This window comes from Ranitomeya variabilis, chromosome 2 (genome assembly GCF_051348905.1).
Source record: "Ranitomeya variabilis isolate aRanVar5 chromosome 2, aRanVar5.hap1, whole genome shotgun sequence".
Lineage (NCBI taxonomy): Eukaryota > Metazoa > Chordata > Amphibia > Anura > Dendrobatidae > Ranitomeya > Ranitomeya variabilis.
The window spans coordinates 596,727,531-596,747,886 of NC_135233.1; the positions used below are offsets into that span (position 1 = coordinate 596,727,531).

The 20,356-nt window shown below is 42.7% G+C and overlaps 2 protein-coding genes across 5 annotated transcripts in view; both read left to right on the plus strand.

The window, feature by feature from the left end:
- Nucleotides 1–12,400, plus strand: part of UTP4 (UTP4 small subunit processome component) — a 19,181-nt gene extending 6,781 nt beyond the window's left edge. For all 4 annotated transcript variants that reach the window (XM_077288489.1, XM_077288490.1, XM_077288491.1 and 1 more), the window contains exons 2-17: nucleotides 300–460; nucleotides 575–766; nucleotides 856–940; nucleotides 1,034–1,123; nucleotides 2,380–2,591; nucleotides 2,669–2,840; nucleotides 2,924–3,015; nucleotides 3,107–3,203; nucleotides 5,211–5,275; nucleotides 5,539–5,661; nucleotides 5,737–5,887; nucleotides 8,340–8,446; nucleotides 8,533–8,628; nucleotides 8,711–8,896; nucleotides 11,472–11,582; nucleotides 12,063–12,400. In XM_077288489.1, coding sequence (XP_077144604.1) covers nucleotides 302–460; nucleotides 575–766; nucleotides 856–940; nucleotides 1,034–1,123; nucleotides 2,380–2,591; nucleotides 2,669–2,840; nucleotides 2,924–3,015; nucleotides 3,107–3,203; nucleotides 5,211–5,275; nucleotides 5,539–5,661; nucleotides 5,737–5,887; nucleotides 8,340–8,446; nucleotides 8,533–8,628; nucleotides 8,711–8,896; nucleotides 11,472–11,582; nucleotides 12,063–12,179 — 2,055 coding nt within the window. In that variant the 5' untranslated portion in view covers nucleotides 300–301 and the 3' untranslated portion in view covers nucleotides 12,180–12,400. The remainder of the gene's footprint in view (nucleotides 1–299; nucleotides 461–574; nucleotides 767–855; nucleotides 941–1,033; nucleotides 1,124–2,379; nucleotides 2,592–2,668; nucleotides 2,841–2,923; nucleotides 3,016–3,106; nucleotides 3,204–5,210; nucleotides 5,276–5,538; nucleotides 5,662–5,736; nucleotides 5,888–8,339; nucleotides 8,447–8,532; nucleotides 8,629–8,710; nucleotides 8,897–11,471; nucleotides 11,583–12,062) is intronic.
- Nucleotides 12,401–16,809: 4,409 nt separating this feature from the next.
- The window catches only part of SNTB2 (syntrophin beta 2), a 37,619-nt gene continuing 34,072 nt past the window's right edge, over nucleotides 16,810–20,356 (plus strand). The window contains exon 1 of the mRNA XM_077288495.1: nucleotides 16,810–17,382. Coding sequence (XP_077144610.1) covers nucleotides 16,860–17,382 — 523 coding nt within the window. The 5' untranslated portion in view covers nucleotides 16,810–16,859. The remainder of the gene's footprint in view (nucleotides 17,383–20,356) is intronic.

Sequence of the window (20,356 nt, forward strand, 5' to 3'; positions counted from 1 at the left end):
TGTCACTTTGCCGGCAGCACGGTGGCTCAGTGGTTAGCACTGTTGCTATGCAGTCCTGGTATCAAGTCCCACGAATTACAACATCTGCAAGGAGTTTGTATGTTCTCCCCATGTTTGCGTGGGTTTCCTCCAGGTTCTCCGATTTCCTCCCTCACTCCAAAGACTAGTGATAGGAAATGTAGATTGTGAGCCCCATTGGGGACAGTGATGGTAATGTATGTAAAGAACTGCAAAGTATGATGGCGACATATAAGTAATGCATAATAATTGCCAAATTCTTCTCTTTTGTCATTTTATAGAGATGGGGGAATTCAAGGTGCACCGCGTCCGCTTCTTTGACTATGTCCCGTCTGGCGTGCGCTGTATGGCATACTCGGACCAGACCGATAGACTCGCTGTGGCTCGTAATGATGGATCTGTAGAAATGTACAACTTTTCTGCCAACTACTACCAGGAAAAGGTATGAGGTTTGATGCATAGTGTTGTCGATGTCCAGCTATTTCGAAACTACAACTCCCTGTATGGATTTTTTTTCTTATTGTAAAGTTAGTATATGACCGTGTTTGTTGTGCAGATTATTCCTGGAGATGACAGGAGGTCCACGGAGTCCATTTGCTGGGCAGCCGGTGAGCGGCTTTTCTCTGCTGGTCTAAATGGAGAGATCATTGAGTATGATCTGAACAAGCTCTGTGTTAAATATTCCTTGGATGCTTTCGGAGGACCCATCTGGGGCATTGCGGCCAATCCCAGCAACACCCACCTTGCTGTACGTACCACGTCCGTCACATTTATATTTAATCCTTCTTTTAGTTGTGTGATCTCCATTCATTGCTGCTGCATTTCTTTACAATGTAGGTTTGCTGTGAAGATGGCTCTGTCAAGCTTTTTAGCATTACACCCGAGAAGATTATCTTTGAGAAGATCTTAGATCGGCAAAAAGGTGATTGCTGGATGATTATGTGATGTAGTCGCCTTCTTCTAGCTGATCCCAATGGACAAGTGTCACCTATTTTTTCTCTTTCTCCCTGTGCAGATCGTATCCTATGTCTGGCGTGGCATCCATCGGGATCTCAAATTGTCACTGGTTCTGTCAATGTCATCCAAGTGTTCAACGTCTCATCAGGTGAGTATGACGCAGGGTGTGTGGTCACATCAACGTAGGAAGCTTTTTGCCACTCTGGTTATATTGGGATACTGCGCTGGATTTTACTTTTGTACCCTTTTTGTAGATTTAAAGGGGTTATCCAGGCTTGGGGTTCACTCTGTGACTGCAGACTTGTTTATCCTTACAGCCTGCTGGCAGGATAGAGTGACTGCAGACTTGAACCCCAAGCCCGGACAACCCCTTTAATGCTTAATTACACAGTCTAATATTAGTGAGTGAAGGGATATGGCGAGGCTTCATCCTCACTTAATGATCTGTCGGGGTCTGACCTGCAACACTGGTTCCTGCAGTGCTCCTCTGGCTGAAAGACTATCCATGGAAACATAACCCACCCTATTAACTTTATAGAAGCTTCTCTTAAACAAGTAGCCTCGAACACTCCAGCTGCTCAAATCTGTCTGTAAATCTATATACAGTGAGGGATAAAATGAATCCTGCTGCCTATAAAAGTTTATGGAGAGGGAATGAGCACAAAGCTGGAGGGTAATAATAAACAAAAAAAAGCACAAGGTTAAATTGCTGAGCCTTCTAGCACAGAGGGGAAAGTGCTTAAAATGCAGGACACAAGTGTGATGGCCATGGCCAGTACTAGTGTTTTTCCTTGTGTACACACGACACTTTATTCTGAAATACCATATGAAATTACCGGTATGGCATATGCTATAGATAGGAACCAACTTTTCTCTAGATGTAAGAAGTAACCCTTAAGTGAATAATGTAAATGCGTTGGATTAAAGTTTATGGCCAACCTTTTAAAAGGGAGAGAATCCCTGTAGCCTGCTTCCTCTGGGCACTAGGCACCACACAGTCAGTTGTTTTTTGGATTGTTTCTTTTGAAGGGAGTCTGTCAGTGCAAAATGACTGTTCAAACCAAGCACAGACGTTTGGTGCACCCTTGGCGTAGCTGAGTAGTTCAGTGTACTATCTTACTTGTTTTCCATTTATCGTCATCCTCTTGCAAAGCCAGAGATGTCAATCTGAGAAGAAGAAGAGGAGGAGATAGATAAAAAAAAAAGTTGAAGGGAAGGTGCACTAAACTTTTCAACCACCCCAAGGGTGCACTGGACACCTGAGCTTGGTTTGATCCGTCATTTTGTACAGACTGATAAAATATGATATCTATATGATACTGTTGGTGCCTTGGGAAATCCTGACTGTGGGCACAAATGCAATGTGCACCCAGCTGTAGTCTGACATATGTTGGTTCACAATAGGTCACCTTCTACATACATTGAAGCTGGACCTCCGGCCGGTGAGTGGGAGGAAGCGCGAATGCATTGTGTGGAGTGTGGCCGTCCTCTCCTGCGGAGAAATCGTCAGTGCGGATTCTACAGGAAAACTCCAGTTCTGGGAGATAAAGAACGGAACGCTTCTCCGCACGTACAACGTGGCCAGCTGTGACCTCCTGTGTCTCGCCGTGGCCAAGGTGATACTCCTGCACACTGAGTGTTTGTCTTATAAGCTGCTGAATGACAATGCTGACCCTTCCTGTTTGTCCTGCAGACAGAGGACAGCCTGCTGGTGGGCACGGCTCAGGGCGTCATCTTCCAGTTCCAGCATTTGGCCGTTCAAGCAGGAAAACCAGAACAGCAATGGATTTGCACAAAGCCATTTCGATATCACACTCACGACGTAAGAGCCGTGGCGCACAGCAGCACCGCTCTCATCTCTGGTGGTACGTCAGACCCCCCCACACCTACAGGTTAGTTTACAAGGCACCTTCTTCATCATTTCTAAAGCTTCTCCTCATCTTCACAGGTGTTGATGGCCACATTGTTTCCCGGCCCTTGATGGAAAAGATGCAAACCAAATCCTACGAAGCTGCTCTAAGAAAAATCACATTTCCGCATGTAAGTCTGGATATGGCTGATATAGCTTACTATTTTCAATTTCCAGCTTGCCATGAAGGGATGTTTATTGTACATCTGTCTCTTTCCTCAGCGCCATCTTATATCTTGTGCCCAAGCCTCCCGACTGCTTCTCTTCCAGTTTCATGAACATCTCGAGTTGTGGCGACTTGGACAGACAAATGAATCAGGTAAGCAGGTTTGCTTTAAAGTCAAAACATCAAATCCCATATTAATGAGGATGCTGTGAGCTCACAATGTATGTATCAGGTATTTTTAAGAAAGTCAGAGACTTGTTGCTTCCTCTGTACTTTACACTGCATCTCTGCTTATCCATTTAATTGCATATAAGCACGATGGAAGTCATTAAAGGGGAGGTTCTTTTCCGCTCTGCTTTGATGACGGGGCAGGCGTGACTGACAATGTAATGCTGGTAGGCAGCAGTCAAAGTGAGGGGAGCCAGCTGTTAGTCAGCATGACACCAGCAGTCACACCCCGTCGACAAAGCAGCCCAAAAGAAGAAGAGCTGCTGTGCTGACGTGAAACAGCAGAATCACCGGGAGGAGAGGTCTGTGAAAGTTCTGGGCCGATGCCGGATAGAACAGGCAGGTAGTTAGCAATTACCTGCCTGTTTAGTTTTTAGGCCCATAGTAAGAAAAAAAAATATCTATCTATCGATCTATATATATAGACAACCCCTTTAACCCTTTCGCGACATGCGCCGTACATGTACTGCGCATGTCGGGTCCCCTGCTTTGATGTGCGCTCCGGCGGTGAGCGCACATCAAAGTCGCGACATGTCAGCTGTTTTGTACAGCTGACATGTGCGCGCAATAGCGGCGGGTGAAATCGCTGTTCACCCGCCGCTATTAACCTGTTAAATGCCGCTGTCAAACGCAGACAGCGGCATTTAACTACCGCATCCGGCCGTGTGGCCGGAAATGACGTCATCGCCGACCCCCGTCACATGATCGGGGGTCGGCGATGCATCAGGAAGGTAACCATAGAGGTCCTTGAGACCTCTATGGTTACTGATCGCTGGTAGCTGTGAGTGCCCCCCTGTGGTCGGCGCTCACAGCACACCTGCATTTGAGCTACATAACAGCGATCTGATGATCGCTGTTATGTAGCAGAGCCGATCGGGCTGTGCCTGCTTCTAGCCTCCCATGGAGGCTATTGAAGCATGGCAAAAGTGAAAAAAATTTTTTTAAAAATGTGAAAAAAATATTAAAAATATAAAAGTTTAAATCACCCCCCTTTCGCCCCATCCTAAATAAAACAATTAAAAAAAATAAAAAAACTACACATATTTGGTATCGCCGCGTTCAGAATCGCCCGATCTATCAACTAAAAAAAAGCATTAACCTGATCGCTAAACAGCGTAGCGAGAAAAAAATCCGAAACGCCAGAATTACGTTTTTTTGGTCGCCGCGACATTGCGTTAAAATGCAATAACGGGCGATCAAAAGAACGCATCTGCGCCGAAATGGGATCATTAAAAACATCAGCTCGCACGCAAAAAATAAGCCCTCACCCGACCCCAGATCACGAAAAATGGAGACGCTACGAGTATCGGAAAACGGCACTTTTTTTTTTTTTTTTAAGCAAAGTTTGGAATTTTTTTTCACCACTTGGATAAAAAATAACCTAGATATGTTAGGTGTCTATGAACTCGTAATGACCTAGAGAATCATAATGGCAGGTTAGTTTTAGCATTTAGTGAACCTAACAAAAAAGCCAAACAAAAAACAAGTGTGGGATTGCACTTTTTTTGCAATTTCACCGCACTTGGAATTTTTTTCCCGTTTTCTAGTACACGACATGGTAAAACCAATTATGTCGTTCAAAAGTACAACTCGTCCCGCAAAAAATAAGCCCTCACATGGCCATATTGACGGAAAAATAAAAAAGTTATGGCTCTGGGAAGGAGGGGAGCGAAAAACGAAAACACAAAAACGAAAAAGGGCCGCGGCATGAAGGGGTTAAATAAGTGCGAATCCTGGAAATTTGCAAAAAATCTTAACATCATAACGGCTTTGGTCGCTCAAAACATAGTCCAGACGGCGAAATACTCTTGAAATAGGAAAACTTTAGAAAGCCGGTTTGTTAGGATATGTGATCATTTATTATGTGTAGGCTACAAATAATTGGTGCGTCTGATAGTTATGAAAGCTTTCACTTTTGGAACGTTGTTGTAGGAATCGATGGGGATCTTCTAAATGTCAGCCAGGAGGAAGAACTTCTTTTGCAGCTAAAGAGAAAGGTGAGTAATGCCAGTGGGTGGCAGCACTGAGTCACTGGAGCGAGGGCTTGAAGATACGTGTAGTTCATGCAGCCATCTATATATTTGCACTGGCTTATCAATGCAAAAACATAAGGAAAAAAATGCAAAAAAACCCTCACCCCAACCATGTGTGTGTGCACAAATATATATGCACATACGCATTATTTGCATACATATGTCAAAGCATTGCCTAATGTGTTTAGGTTTGGGGGGGAACGCTCTGATTTTCTGTCTCTTTTCAGGGGTCTGAGTGTATACGCTGCAGCACCATCTCCCGCTGTGGCTCGTGGCTTTCTTATGCCACTACCTCCCGTCTGTTTCTCCATAGGCTGCACTACGACAACAACAATATAAGTATCACCCGGGTGAGTTTGATCTGCCGAGCGCTACACAGATACTGTGTGTCCTCACATAATAAATGTCTTTTTATTTTGAAATAGGTTCCCAAAGTTCCTCAGACTGGAGCTCTGCAGCTTCTCTTCTCCCCTGACGCTAATCGCCTCTACGTAGGGTCAGAGGGGGGACGCGTACATGTCCTGGAGCTATCGGAGGGCGCCTGCCAACACCGTCACACCCTGGAGCCGCCAGCAGGTACTGGAAATCATATGTGTATATAAAAAAATAAATCTGATCATAAGAACGTCATGTCCGCTGTGCTGGCTGGCGCAGTTGTCAAAGCAAGCGGCACTTCTGTGCACACACCTTTGTGTTTTACTTTGTTTTGCTGTTTTTGGGGTCCCTGGGATATAACCCCAAAACAGCCTCAAATTGATTAAGGTCATCAATTTGTGATTCCCTAAAACCTCCCACAGTGTAAGTTCACTTGATGTATATTTCACTCATTTTGACCAACTAATCTGCTTAACCCCTTCGCGACATGCGCCGTACATGTACTGCGCATGTCGCATCCCCTGCTTTGATGTGCGCTCCGGCGGTGAGCGCACATCAAAGTCGCGACATGTCAGCTGTTTTGAACAGCTGACATGTGCGCGCAATAGCGGCGGGTGAAATCGCTATTCACCCGCCGCTATTAACCTGTTAAATGCCGCTGTCAAACGCAGACAGCGGCATTTAACTACCGCATCCGGCCGGGCGGCAGGATATGACGTCATCGCCGACCCCCGTCACATGATCGGGGGTCGGCGATGAGTCAGGAAGGTAACCATAGAGGTCCTTGAGACCTCTATGGTTACTGATGCCGGCGTGCTGTGAGCGCCCCCCTGTGGTCGGCGCTCATAGCACACCTGCATTTGAGCTACATAACAGCGATCTGATGATCGCTGTTATGTAGCAGAGCCGATCGGGCTGTGCCTGCTTCTAGCCTCCTATGGAGGCTATAGAAGCATGGCAAAAGTGGGGAAAAAAAAGTTTTTAAAAATGTGAAAAAAATATTAAAAATATAAAAGTTTAAATCACCCCCCTTTCGCCCCATCCTAAATAAAACAATAAAAAAAAATCAAAACCTACACATATTTGGTATAGCCGCGTTCAGAATCGCCCGATCTATCAATTAAAAAAAAGCATTAACCTGATCGCTAAACAGCGTAGCGAGAAAAAAATCCGAAACGCCAGAATTACGTTTTTTTGGTCGCCGCGACATTGCGTTAAAATGCAATAACGGGTGATCAAAAGAACATATCTGCGCCAAAATGGTATCATTAAACACGCCAGCTCAGCACGCAAAAAATAAGCCCTCACCCGACCCAAGATCACAAAAATTGGAGACGCTACGGGTATTAAAAAATGGCACTTTTTTTTTTTTTTTTTTTTTTTTTTTTTTTTAAGCAAAGTTTGGAATTTTTTTTCACCACTTGGATAAAAAATAACCTGGTCATGTTAGGTGTCTATGAACTCGTAATGACCTAGAGAATCATAATGGCAGGTCAGTTTTAGCATTTAGTGAACCTAGCAAAATAGCCAAGCAAAAAACAAGTGTGGGATTGCACTTTTTTTGCAATTTCACCGCACTTGGAATTTTTTTCCTGTTTTCTAGTACACGACATGCTAAAACCAATGATGTCGTTCAAAAGTACAACTCGTCCCGCAAAAAATAAGCCCTCACATGGCCATATTGACAGAAAAATAAAAAAGTTATGGCTCTGGGAAGGAGGGGAGCGAAAAACGAAAACACAAAAACGAAAAAGGGCCGCGGCATGAAGGGGTTAAAATCTATTGATCAACTACCTCCGGCCTCAAATGGTAAAGTTGTCCGCCACAGATTTTAAAATCTGCGTCATGGGGGGGGGAAAGAATGGTTGACTTGTTGGAATTTGTTCACACTGAATTTTGTTTGTTTGATTTTTTTTTTTTTTTTTTTTTTTCCCAAAGCTGAAAAATCTAACTGGGTTATCCATATCAAAATGGAAGTGCCTTTTTAGGGTTTTGAGCCCCTAAGTGACTGACCGATCTGTCCCTGTGCACTTATTGGGAGAGACCTGACAATCAAGGGCAGCGGACAAGCAGCCGCCTCTGGGGACCCTCCTGTCCGACTAGTCTCTTGTACTGTCTGTAGACCGGGCATGTATCAGGTTCCTTTTAAGCTGCTAAAACTGAACATGTGACGCTGAACATGTGAGCAGTATGTTATTTTGACATTGCCAGGCATCTGTTAATTCTTTTTATTGTGTTTTTCGAGCGGAATCTGGCTAAAAACGTTGCGTTTCACATAACCTTACGCAATTTTAGAAGTGGTTTTGAAGAAGTTTTTTGAAGCACTTTTTTTCTGGCTTTCTTTTGAATGTTTGGAGCTGATGATGTAAGGAATTTCCATCAAAGAAGTAACTTGTCCCTTTTGTTTTGTTCTCATTCCCCGCTGCAAGATTTAAAAAAAAAAAGCAAATCCACATAAAATAAAGCTCAGTGTGAAAATATCCTCATGTGGAAACCATTTGGGGTGGCCATGTGCCGCTCGCTCCATTGACTGGAGCTATTCCACGTCCTTGCCCATGGCAAAGCCGCAGCATGACTGATGATCCTCTTTCTATTTCTGATGCAATTTCTATTTCATATGTCTGTCGCCCATCGTGTGTATTCGTCTCCACAGTGTCCTCTCATCCTGTGCATCTTTTGGCTGCAAGTTCGGATGGATCCCTGCTGGCGGTGGCTTCTGCCAACTCTCAGATTGATGTATTCAATGTGAAGGAGCTGAAGGTGAGCGGCATCTCCATTATTATTGCAGTTTGCAGAATTACCAGTGTTATGTGCTTTAAATTAACCCCATGATGTCTTTCCTGTAGTATGAGTGCTCAGTTCCTCAGTACAGTTCTCCTCCTACTGCCATCAGTATCCATCCATCCATTAATGACCTGGTGATTGCTCACGCTGACCAGCAGGTAGGTGCTGCTCTGTCCTGGGAGACTTTCTTCAGGTGAGGCCATAGGATACAACTCTGATGTTTCTTCTCTCGCCCCCCAGGTCCTGGAGTTCAGCATTGCTAAGAAGCAGTACACAGACTGGAGTCGGAAAGTTCTGCAGTACGGCCTCCATCGTGATTGGGTGGAGCGTGATACGCCAATCACGGGCATCACGTTTAACCCCTCGAGGCCTGATCATATTCTTATGCATGATAACTATATGTTCTGCGTCATGGACAAGTCCTTGGTAAGTAGCAGGACTGCCTGAGATCTGTATCACCAGGGAGAATACTTTTTTTTTTTTAAGTTGGTCGCACATTAATTATTTTTTTAAATATATATTTATATAGACAACCAATAGTACTAAAATATTTATCGGCTGCCAATGAAGAAACAAACAGAAATGTTTAATATATTCTTTTTATCAATTTCACAATATGAAGTTTTCATGGGTGGTCAATAGCAACAAAGAAAAAAAAAAGTGTAATAAATAAATATATATATATATATATATATATATATATATATATATATATATATATATATATATATATATATATATATATATATATACTCACAAAAAAACGGAACAGCACAAGAAAAAATATACTTATCTTAGGGTGCAAAGCCCCCAGACAATCAGTCCTCCGATTATCCAAGTCAATATAATTTCAAAAAAAGAGGCAGCACTCCATTAGTCCAGTGTAAACGTGCAGGGTTTAATTTACCCACATATTCAGGCAACGTTTCAGCTCATAATGAGCTTTTCTCAAGCAGTGGGTGTATCCATGTGCTCTATATTTATACATAGTTTAACAATCCTCATTTGTGCATAATTACATCTTATAAAGTGCTTTAGTTCTATTTTTATATTGCAATAAGGTGCATATGTGCAATCATATTTGTGCTATATTAAATACTATAAATATACCCATTATCCCCGCATATCTTATCTTAAATTTTCTTTTACTTTACCCCGGGAGAGCATGCTGTGCATGGAGGGCGCCATTATTTCTTCAGCGTCCTGCTGATTCTACTGCGCATGTCTTACTACGTCATCATCATAGACCGGATAACTGGCCAATCATTGGTGTTGTGTGGAACACCCTTACTGCGCATGCGTGCGTCCTTTCTTTATCGCCATATTTGTAGAGGCTATTTATACAAAGGTCTTCATTCTGTCACCACTGATTTATTATTTCACCACCTTGCGGACTTATTTTATGTGCTATATCCCACCCTGACACCTCGGACGACACCTTACTCAGGCTGTCTCCGATAGTCATATAGTGTCCGGGCACGGAAATCGACCTTATTCAGATCAATATACCGCATCCGCAACTACTATTGGTAGTAACACCTTAGTCCTGGTTGTCTTGTTTATAATAATTTTATGGACATATTCCACACATTAACTGTATTCAAAATTATTTAATTCTTTATGATCAAGCAGTTATCCACTCATATATGAAAAATTGTTTTTTAAGGAAAACTCCATTGTTATTTATATCAAAAGGTATATTTTTCGTCCTCCACACATTTATGCTCCTCCTTGGCAAGTATTTCCACAGTTGATATATCTAAAGAATGGGGAGATACAAATATAAAAATATAAAAATTAGAGATATATTCTGAAAAAAGAAATAACTCTAATACATAACCAACAAGTCCTCTGATTATATCGGTCAAAATGAGGGACACATATCATACTAATTAATTAATAGTATGTAGTTTGAAATCTACATTCAATCCATTGGGTCTCAGGGTATTGAGCTCATATATCCACATAAGCTCTTTTCTTTTTAGCATCTGTTCCCTATTTCCCCCTCTTCTCAAAATAGGCACCACATCAATAATCTTACATTTAAGATCCTTTTCCAAATGATTATGTTCCACAAAATGTTTAGGGACCGGTAGGTCCATTCTTTTCTTCCTTATGGAGTACCTGTGTTGGTTCATTCTAACCTTAAATTCACATGTCGTTTCACCAATGTACCATAGATTGCAAGGGCACATTAGTAGATAAACGACGTGATCTGAGTTACATGTCAGGTATTGCTTAATTTCATATACCTTTCCTGTCTGAGGGTGCTGAAATGTAGGCCCTTTGACCATATATGTACAATTGACACACCCCAGGCAGGGAAAGCATCCTTTCCTACTTCTACCTGTTAAGGTTGCCTGAGTATTTTTCTTATTTGGCCCTATATCCGATTTGACAAGGTAATCTCTGATATTTTTATTTTTTCTGTACGAAAAAAGAGGTGGTTTCTTAAATTCCCTTATCCCAGGGAGGCATTTCTCCAGCATCCCCCAATGTTTTGTTATAATTTTGCCTACCTCCTCAACATATGTTGTAACCAATGGTATACGGTCCAAATGTTTTGTCTTATTTGTTTTCTCTTTAATCAATTTATTCCTTTCCAACTTCAAGACTCTCTTTCGTATCCTTCAACAAATATTTGGGGGATCCCCTATCTCTAAATTTTTTTTTATCAAGGAGTCCATTACTTTGTCAACCTCTTCTCCATTTTGGACTATACGTCGCACTCTTAATAGTTGACTCAATGGTATCGACCTCAGCATGTTTCGTGGGTGTTGACTATCATAAGTCAATAAGTTATTTTTATCCGTACTTTTTACATAAAGGGTAGTGTCAAGCTTACCCTCTCTTTGCCTAATTAGTACATCCAAAAATTGAATTTCAACCTTAGATGACACCAAAGTGAACTTGATTGTTGAATCTTTTTTTTTTAGTGTTTTTTTTTTTTTTTGTGCTGTAGCACGCATCCATATATCATGGTATTGCTTTCTTTCCCTAGCCTCTACCAGATGATAAAACAGCTCTAGTTAACCAGAAGTCGCTGAAGCAGCTTTCGGAGAGTGCGAGGAGAAGTCACGCTCATGCCTTTAAAATAACTAGAAAGTTTCAGGTAGGACATAATGATCCTTAGTTTTCAAAAGTTTGGAAAGTTATCTGATCTGTGATGGATCAAACATTGGGACTCACAAATGATCCCTAAAACAGGGATGTCAACGTGGACAGGTGACTCCATGTCCCCCTAAAGGGGTATTCACACTTTTAGATAAATTAAAGATTTCTTGTTTTATAAAGAAACGTTCTGAAACTTATTCTAACATACTTTGTGCTTTAGTTCCTCAAATATTGAGATTTCTGCTTGTTGCCCGTGAATAAAAAGCCCCACAGGTCTCAATACTGAAAACCTCCATAATAGTATTCACATCTGAGAGTTTGCTACACTTGCGTCCAGACTGGACATTACTTTAAGCTACATATTTTTAAGGGTTTTTTTTTTTTTTTTTTTTTCCTTTTAATGGATATATATTTTTTTCTCTTCCCTTCTCCCCGTTTTATTTATGAACCCTTCCGGTTGTTGTCGGGCGCCCTGCAGCCTTTGCTTTTCATGGACTTGTTGGATGACGGGGAATTAGTCCTGGTGGAAAGACCTCTCACTGACATCCTGACTCGGCTGCCCCCACCGATGAAACAGAAGAAATTCGCAACGTAAAGCTGCATCCAGATTTTTCTATACAGATTTATCAAATTCTTTTATTATAACGAGGAGGTTCCGAAGATTGGACTGGAGTTTAGTGAACTTTGATATCGCTCAGAAGACCGGGAATGGACCTTGTGTAAAAAGCTGCACGAGAAGTAAATTATTATTTTTTTTAAGGACTGAAAATGAATTCTCTGTCCATTTCCACCATTAAATATCTACTTGTGGCCTTTCTATGGCTCCTGGGTTTTTGTATGTTTACTACGGAATATTTAGTCCAATCATTAAAGTATTTGGGGGAAACGTAAATCAGGGAGGAGGGTGAAAACTTTTCCTTTCCGTGTGGGAAGCTGCAGGGTTAGTGGGAAATTATACTGAAAGCTTCCTGCATTATTGGCTGCTGTTGGTTGAACGCCTGGCGTCTTTACTTTGTGGTTTGGTAAAGAAACAATAATTTTCTAACAATATCACAATTCTGATGACATGGGTGGATAGGACCCAATGCCCATCAATAACAGTCAGTCTGCTGGCCGGGGTCAGCGCACTCAGCAACCACTAATTGTTGGTAAAACTCCCTCATTATTTATTTACGGCAGTCATTTCACGCTGGGTTCTTCATTAAGACTGCCGGCTGACGTTTCCCTTTACAGACAGGAATAATGGTGTCTTACGCGGTAATTCGTATGAGCAAATGTCAAGGAAAGGAACCGGCATATGTCACTTTTTATGGAAAGCTGATCAGTGGTGACCAAGTGGTGTCCATGCCTCTTGCTCCTGCAAAACCCTAAAAGATGACAGCCACCATTACTGATGGTGTGGAGGGTCTGAGCATCAAATAGGATGGGGCTAAACAATACAACCCCTTAAACAATAATTCTCCCCCCCAAAAAAAATCTTCTTTTAACATGGCGTGAGAATAATCGGGATTCATGAGTTGCTGGCATAGGGATATCGAAGGACGTTTTCACATGATTTCTGTAGTACTTAATATTCTGCACCAAATTGGTAAATTAGGTTTGCAGATATCGCTGTGGTTTCCGTTGCAGATTTACCACCAAATTCATCCTTTCAATTTAAAGGTAAGATCATGATATCTGCGACATAAATTGACATGGTTTGGTATTGGCGCTGGTGCTATAATCCACTGCGGCGTCTTTCTCGGTTTTATTAGTCCCGGCTCATCCATGTTTATGGTGATCGTTGCAGGACGTGTGTGAGTTAAATTTACAGATCTCGGAGAGTGCATCCTCAGGAAGGAAGGAAGGAACGCCTCGTGTTCGTGCCGGGCTTCCCAGATAAGCAGCTGTGACAAGTGAGATATTTGCTGCTTGCAGTTCACCTATTTCTTGTATCTAGGAATTGAGCTTTTGAGGGCTGAGCGTTCTGGGAAGTTATATGCATGCAGCTATGGGATGTTTTCCTATAGGGCATCGCCACGTAGTTAACAGTAGTAATGTTCTTGCACTGACGAGAAGGGTGAACTAAAGTGATCAGTTAAAAATGTGGCTATTCTCACACTGACGGCAGTATGTATTACATATCCCCCCCACTCCATTAAGTCTATCCCATTTCCAAAGTGGATAGAGACTAGAAATGAGCAATTTGATAGACACTGCATCGGTTTGGTCCTTTGTTGAGTCATGACATCATAAGTTGCCACGGAGGACTGGACTGGATGCCGCATTAAGCCAGTGTGTTACCTAAGTGCTCAGACTTTATCCCGCCCCATTGTAAAATGACCCTAATATTACACCTCCTCTTGTATGTACATATATATAATACAGAGGGAGACCTTTCTGAAAATTTTAGACTCCCACTGCATGTACAGCCCCCTAAAATGTACACACTAGCACATCGTTTCAAAGAGTGACACCCTATAACTTTACTGGTTGCAAGGGCAAGCTAACATTTCCTTCCCCCATACCCCTGGGAGTGAGTACCCCAGGGTAAGTAGCACTGCCTTACACAACGAGGTATTGTGATAAGTGGGGGTCTTCAGAGTCTGTCTGAGGGCCAGTAGGGACCCTAATATTGGGCCTCCATCACTTTGTATTATTTTATTTACTTTTCTGCCACTGGATGTGCCCAAATCATAATTCTGCCCCCTATTAAGGTTTTCAGATCTGATACAACTTTAGAAGAGTTTTTTATAAGGTTCGGAAAAAGTTTTTTGAAAGTTTTTCAATTTATAAACCGTGTAGAAGAAGTGACTTTTTCCAAAGCAAATTATCATAACCTCATCAGGAAAAAACAAACAAACCTGTAACTCTCCAAACTCTGTAAATATAACATAGGAGAAGTCTTGAAGGAGAAAAGAAACGTCTTAAAAGTCAAGAAAAATCTGTGAAACTATTTGTACTGCAGTAAATATTTATACTTAGCAGAACTGTGAACATAGTGATTGTGAGATCTGCAGATCTCCTGACCTCACAGGAAGCCTCGCTACGAAATACAGACAGCAGCAGAAAATAGGGTCGGGTGTTAAAGTCTTTAATCTGAACATTTGGGATTATTTTCTCTATGCGCAGCTACTAGGACTGAAAAGTAAAACTCCGCTTTGGAGCAATTTTTAATAATCCGAGGGAATTGTTAAAATGGCAATGACCTGATATAATCCAAAGATATATTACGAGAATAAATATTTTTATTTTGTCTCATCACAGCCCTGCAGAATCAGACTCTAACCTGCCCCTTCTTATGTGCAACTACAAATCCCAGCATGCACAAAGCTGCAGAAAGTCAGCCTGAGACTTTTATTTTTTTTATTTTGTAGATAGAAGATACAACTTCTTCCAGTTGCAGATGATATAATAATTGCAATCGCTTCTTATGCAAGTCCCAACCCAGATCTTCACTACAATGACTCGCGTACATGACACAAGGGAGCGCTTCCCCTTTTTTTCTGTGCTGTATTTTTTACTATCCCCTATCAATAATTGCATTAAATTGAGCTGCAATACCAGATCCAGCCTACTGACCAGAGAGGCGCTGTTTCCTCTGATGATCTGCATGTGTGTGCTTTCCGTTAAAAAAAAAAAAAAATATTTGGCAGGGGAGTATACAGATGATATCCATCGGAGGCCGTACACCTGCTGCGCTCCTGCTGACGTAGCGCCATCGCCCCTGGGCTGTGCAGAAAGAACAATGCAAATAATAAACATCGGCTTAGGATTGGACATGACCTTCAGGCTCCAGGAGGGGAATTCTCAAACCTTCAGGGAGAATGTGATACGTAGGCAGAATAAATAAACGGTGGCATTAACAGATGTCTGCAGAGGGTGTGGTGGTCATACTTGGGCCCTAACCCCTAAGGGGATCCAAAAGACCCCCCCTGCCACATAGGGGACCAGTACGTGATCAGCATCAAGTGCTACAGAACTTAACGTTGGTGGATCGGATATGTTATTGATGCCTTGGGCCCACGGTGGCATAGGGTGGTCTACACGTGGGCCGTGCCCCCCAGTGCAGACTAGGATCATCGGCATGTATGGGGTCTGCTGTGTGCTAAAATGCAGACGGCTGGAATTTGCTAGAGGAAAAGAAAGCTGTAATACCTCCAGTAGGTCAGCTTCAGTGTCTGGATTATTTTCCTAGTATTTGGCACAGGGGAGAGTTATGTGGATCTTACATACTTTCAGATCTTTAAAGGGGTATTCAATTTAAAAATATATTTTTTTTTCTCCCTTTAAATCACCAGTTTGATCCTGCAGCGACATCTCTTTGATGACCACTGCAGCCAATCACTGACCTCAGCATTGATGCTTGCATGGCTATTGACTGGCTGCAGCGGTTAGGAGAATTGGATAATAAGGCCCCGTCTATGTATTGAACTATGGGCTAAAGAGACCTGCTGGGCCCCTCCAGGGCCCGAGTGGACCCCCTGCACTTATGGTCACGCTCCTCGGTCTCAGCCAATAACCGAGAGGAATGTGAATCCTAATGGGTCGGCCATTAAGTCGTGCCTTCTGTGCGGCCGGCCGGACGTGCGGGGTCTTGCAGCTGCTTGTCGGGCCCATATCCAGTCTATGGGGGTCTAAACTCCTGGAGCCGGAGAGGCACTGATGGCTTTAAGTCATCAATCAGAATTAGGTTATGTTCACACTGCGGTTTTTTTTTCTGCAGCCAAAACCCTGCGTTCAAAAACGCCCGTTTTGCAACATTTTTGGCGCTTTTTTTTGCACTTCAGTTACATTTGTACTTTTTCTACACTCCGTGTTTATTAAAGTCAATTTTCTGCACCAGAAATGCAGCAAAAATGTGGTTTTTTTCCATCTTTTCTTCACTTTCTCATTGCTTTTAATGGGTGGAAAAGGCTAAAAGAATTGACACGCAACACGGCAGGGAAAAAAACAAAACGTCCTATTACTGACAACTCCTAGCTTTTGTTTGCGCTGCAGAAAAAAAAAACTGCTGCATGTGAACATAGACTTAGATATTTGGAGGAAACTTTAGAAAAGCCATTTCCTCAGTTGTAAGAAATATAAAGGCTGCGGAAAGTGTGAGAATACTTATTTTTATGAGGGGGTACAATTGTGACTAGGAGGGGATGTGTGACCTGTGCCTGGCCCCCTGCTGGCCTGTGTAATAGCAGCCAGCAGGTGGCGCTGCGCAGCGGGTGCGGGAGGAGGGAGCCGCCGCCGCCGCCGCCGCCGCTGACACTGGCAGGAAGTGTGCGCTGCACAGGAGGCGACCATGGCTGTGTGGACCCGAGCCTCCAAGTCCGGGCTCCTGGAGCTGCTGCTGCAGGACCACTGGGTGCGTGTCCAGGCGGAGCTCTCCGGGGAGGCCCTGAGCCTGACCTCGGAGCAGGAGCCGGCAGCACTCAATGGCATGAGCAATGGCACAGAGGTGGCCCCTGGCAGCCCCCGCAGGGGCCCCGGCCGCTCTGGCGCCAGTTCTCCTCAGGAGTCAGGACTGGGGAGCCCAGGTGCCAGGTTCCCCCTGGACAGCCCGGAGCTGGGCACAGAGCCAGTGAGGAGGGTGAGGGTGGTGAAGCAGGAGTTTGGAGGACTGGGCATCAGCATCAAGGGCGGCCAGGAGAACCACATGCCCATCCTCATCTCCAAGATCTTCCCAGGGCTGGCAGCAGACCAGAGCCAGGCGCTCAGGGTAGGGGATGCCATCCTGTCAGTGAATGGGGCAGATCTGAGGAATGCCACCCACGACCAAGCTGTGCAGGTGCTGAAGAAAGCGGGCAAGGAGGTGACCTTAGAAGGTAAGCCGTGCCAGGGGCTGTCTACCAGGGCAATTCCCGGGACTTCTCATTGGAACTTGCACTTTTTAGAAAAGTTTTGGCTGAAACTGCTCCCCCTCTTGTCCATTGGCGGTGCCCGGTATTGCAGACTAGAGGCAAAATTGGGATCAACCCATAGACACACAGCAGTATGTTTTATCCTAATGCCCTAGGACCCCTTTAAGAAAGTACATGACTTCTATCTGCCACCAACTGGGTATTTAGGAGACCCCCATAAAGAATCTGACACTGACCATAACATCCTCATGAACGCGCAGCTTGGACGAGCGACGCCGGACACTTCTGGGGAGCATTTATCTCACCGATGGGGCATGTTGAAATACAACATGTCCAATCCTTTTTCCACCCTCATTATCATCCTCAAGGAGAATGACAGTTTTTGTAGAATTTTCCCGAATTGATGGATCTATATATATAATGGGGCAATCCGGAAGCTGAGAACGCTGGGTTGTAGCATCGGCCGTGTTGGCTGCGTGTCACCCAGCTTTCCCAGAACCAGATATAATTTAGAAGTGGCAAAACAACATTTTTACCAGCTATTACTATTATTGCACTACATTAAATGGAACTTGTGTTATACTGACCACACCCAAAATGTACTGGTTTCAAATTGCAGAGATTTTTCCTTGTTTTTGTGAATACCTGATTTTTAGTAATTTTCTTGCGCTTCTGTTTATCACTAATAAAATCTATAGAAACAGGCAAAAAAGTTAGTGGAAAACCGGATATTCTTGTTCCACTGATAAATGACTTGCAGACTATATCTACCGTATTATACTCCAGAGCTGCACTCATTATTCTGCTGGTGCAGTCACTGTGTACATACATTACATTACTAATCCTGAGTGAGTTACATCCTGTATTATACTCCAGAGCTGCACTCACTGTTCTACTGGTGCAGTCACTGTGCATACATTACATTACTGATCCTGAGTTACATCCTGTATTATACTCCAGAGCTGCACTCACTATTCTGCTGGTGCAGTCACTGTGTACATACATTACATTACTGATCCTGAGTTACATCCTGTATTATACCCCAGAGCTGCACTCACTATTCTGCTGGTGCAGTCACTGTGTACATACATTACATTACTGATCCTGAGTTACATCCTGTATTATACTCCAGAGCTGTACTCACTATTCTGCTGGTGCAGTCACTGTGTACATACATTACATTACTGATCCTGAGTTACATCCTGTATTATACTCCAGAGCTGCACTCACTATTCTGCTGGTGCAGTCACTGTGTACATACATTACATTACTGATCCTGAGTTACATCCTGTATTATACCCCAGTTCTGCACTCACTATACTGCTGGTGCAGTCACTGTGTGCATACATTACATTACTGATCCTGAGTTACATCCTGTATTATACTCCAGAGCTGCACTCACTATACTGCTGGTGCAGTCACTGTGTGCATACATTACATTACTGATCCTGAGTTACATCCTGTATTATCCCCCAGAGCTGCACTCACTATTCTGCTGGCGCAGTCTCTGTGTACATACATTACATTACTGATCCAGAGTTACATCCTGTATTATACTCCAGAGCTGCACTCACTATTCTGCTGGTGCAGTCACTGTGTACATACATTACATTACTGATCCTGAGTTACATCCTGTATTATACTCCAGAGCTGCACTCACTATTCTGCTGGTGCAGTCACTGTGTACATACATTACATTACTGATCCTGAGTTACATCCTGTATTATACCCCAGACCCCCAGAGCTCCACTCACTATTCTGCTGGTGCAGTCACTAATAATAAGTAATGTATGCACACAGTGACTGCACCAGAAGAATACTTATCCTGAGTAACAGTACATCATACATACATTTTCAGTTTTGTTGTTTTTTCAGGAAAATTTACAAAACTTATTTTTTAGTGACCTGAGCTAATTTACATACCTTTTTTTCAGACGAGTCTTGCTTATAAGGCTTTGTTCATAGACTTTTTTATTTTTATTTCTTTCACTTACCATTCATTTTTATTAGAATTTCATTTTGCTGTGGATATTTTTGTGCAGTTTTTTTCTACTGAAGCTTAAAAAAAGCCTAGTGACAAAAATACACAAAAAACCTGCACGTTAGTTCTTATAAGCTGATCTTGAAGAAAATATTTCCAAATTAGACACTACACTATGTTCCAAATTATTATGCAAATGACGTTTTTCTCAGATTTTCCTAAATGGTCAGTGCAAGTGACAGTCAGTCTAATAAAAGTCATCACCCGTTAAAGTATACATCGAATTTTATTGAAGAAACCTCCCAATGATAACAGTATAATCTCCAAAATTAATAAAAACTCAAAAGGCACTGCTCCAAATTATTGCACAGTAGAATTTCTAAACACTTGACATGTTTTAAAGAAATTAAAATGTTCATTTGTTAAATTTGCAGCATTAGGAGGTCAAATTCACTGAACAAAAAAGCTATTTAACTCCAAAACATCCTAACAGGCCAAGTTACATGTTAACATAGGACCCTTCTTTGATGTCACCTTCACAATTCTTGCATCCATTGAACTTGTGAGTTTTTGGAGAGTTTTTCCTTGTATATCTTTGCATGAAGTCAGAATAGCCTCCCAGAGCTGCTGTTTTGATGAGAACTGCCTCCCACCCTCATAGATCTTTTGCTTGATGATACTCCAAAGGTTCTCTATAGGGTTGAGGTCAGGGGAAGATGGTGGCCACACCATGAGTTTATCTCCTTTTATGCCCATAGCAGCCAATGACTCAGAGGTATTGTTTGCAGCATGAGATGGTGCATTGTCATGCATGAAGATGATTTAGCTCCTGAAGGCACGTTTCTGCTTTTTATACCATGGAGTAAAGTTGTCAGTCAGAAACTATATACTTTGCAGAGGTCATTTTCACACTTTCAGGAACCTTAAAGGGCCCTACCAGCTGTTTCCCCATGATTC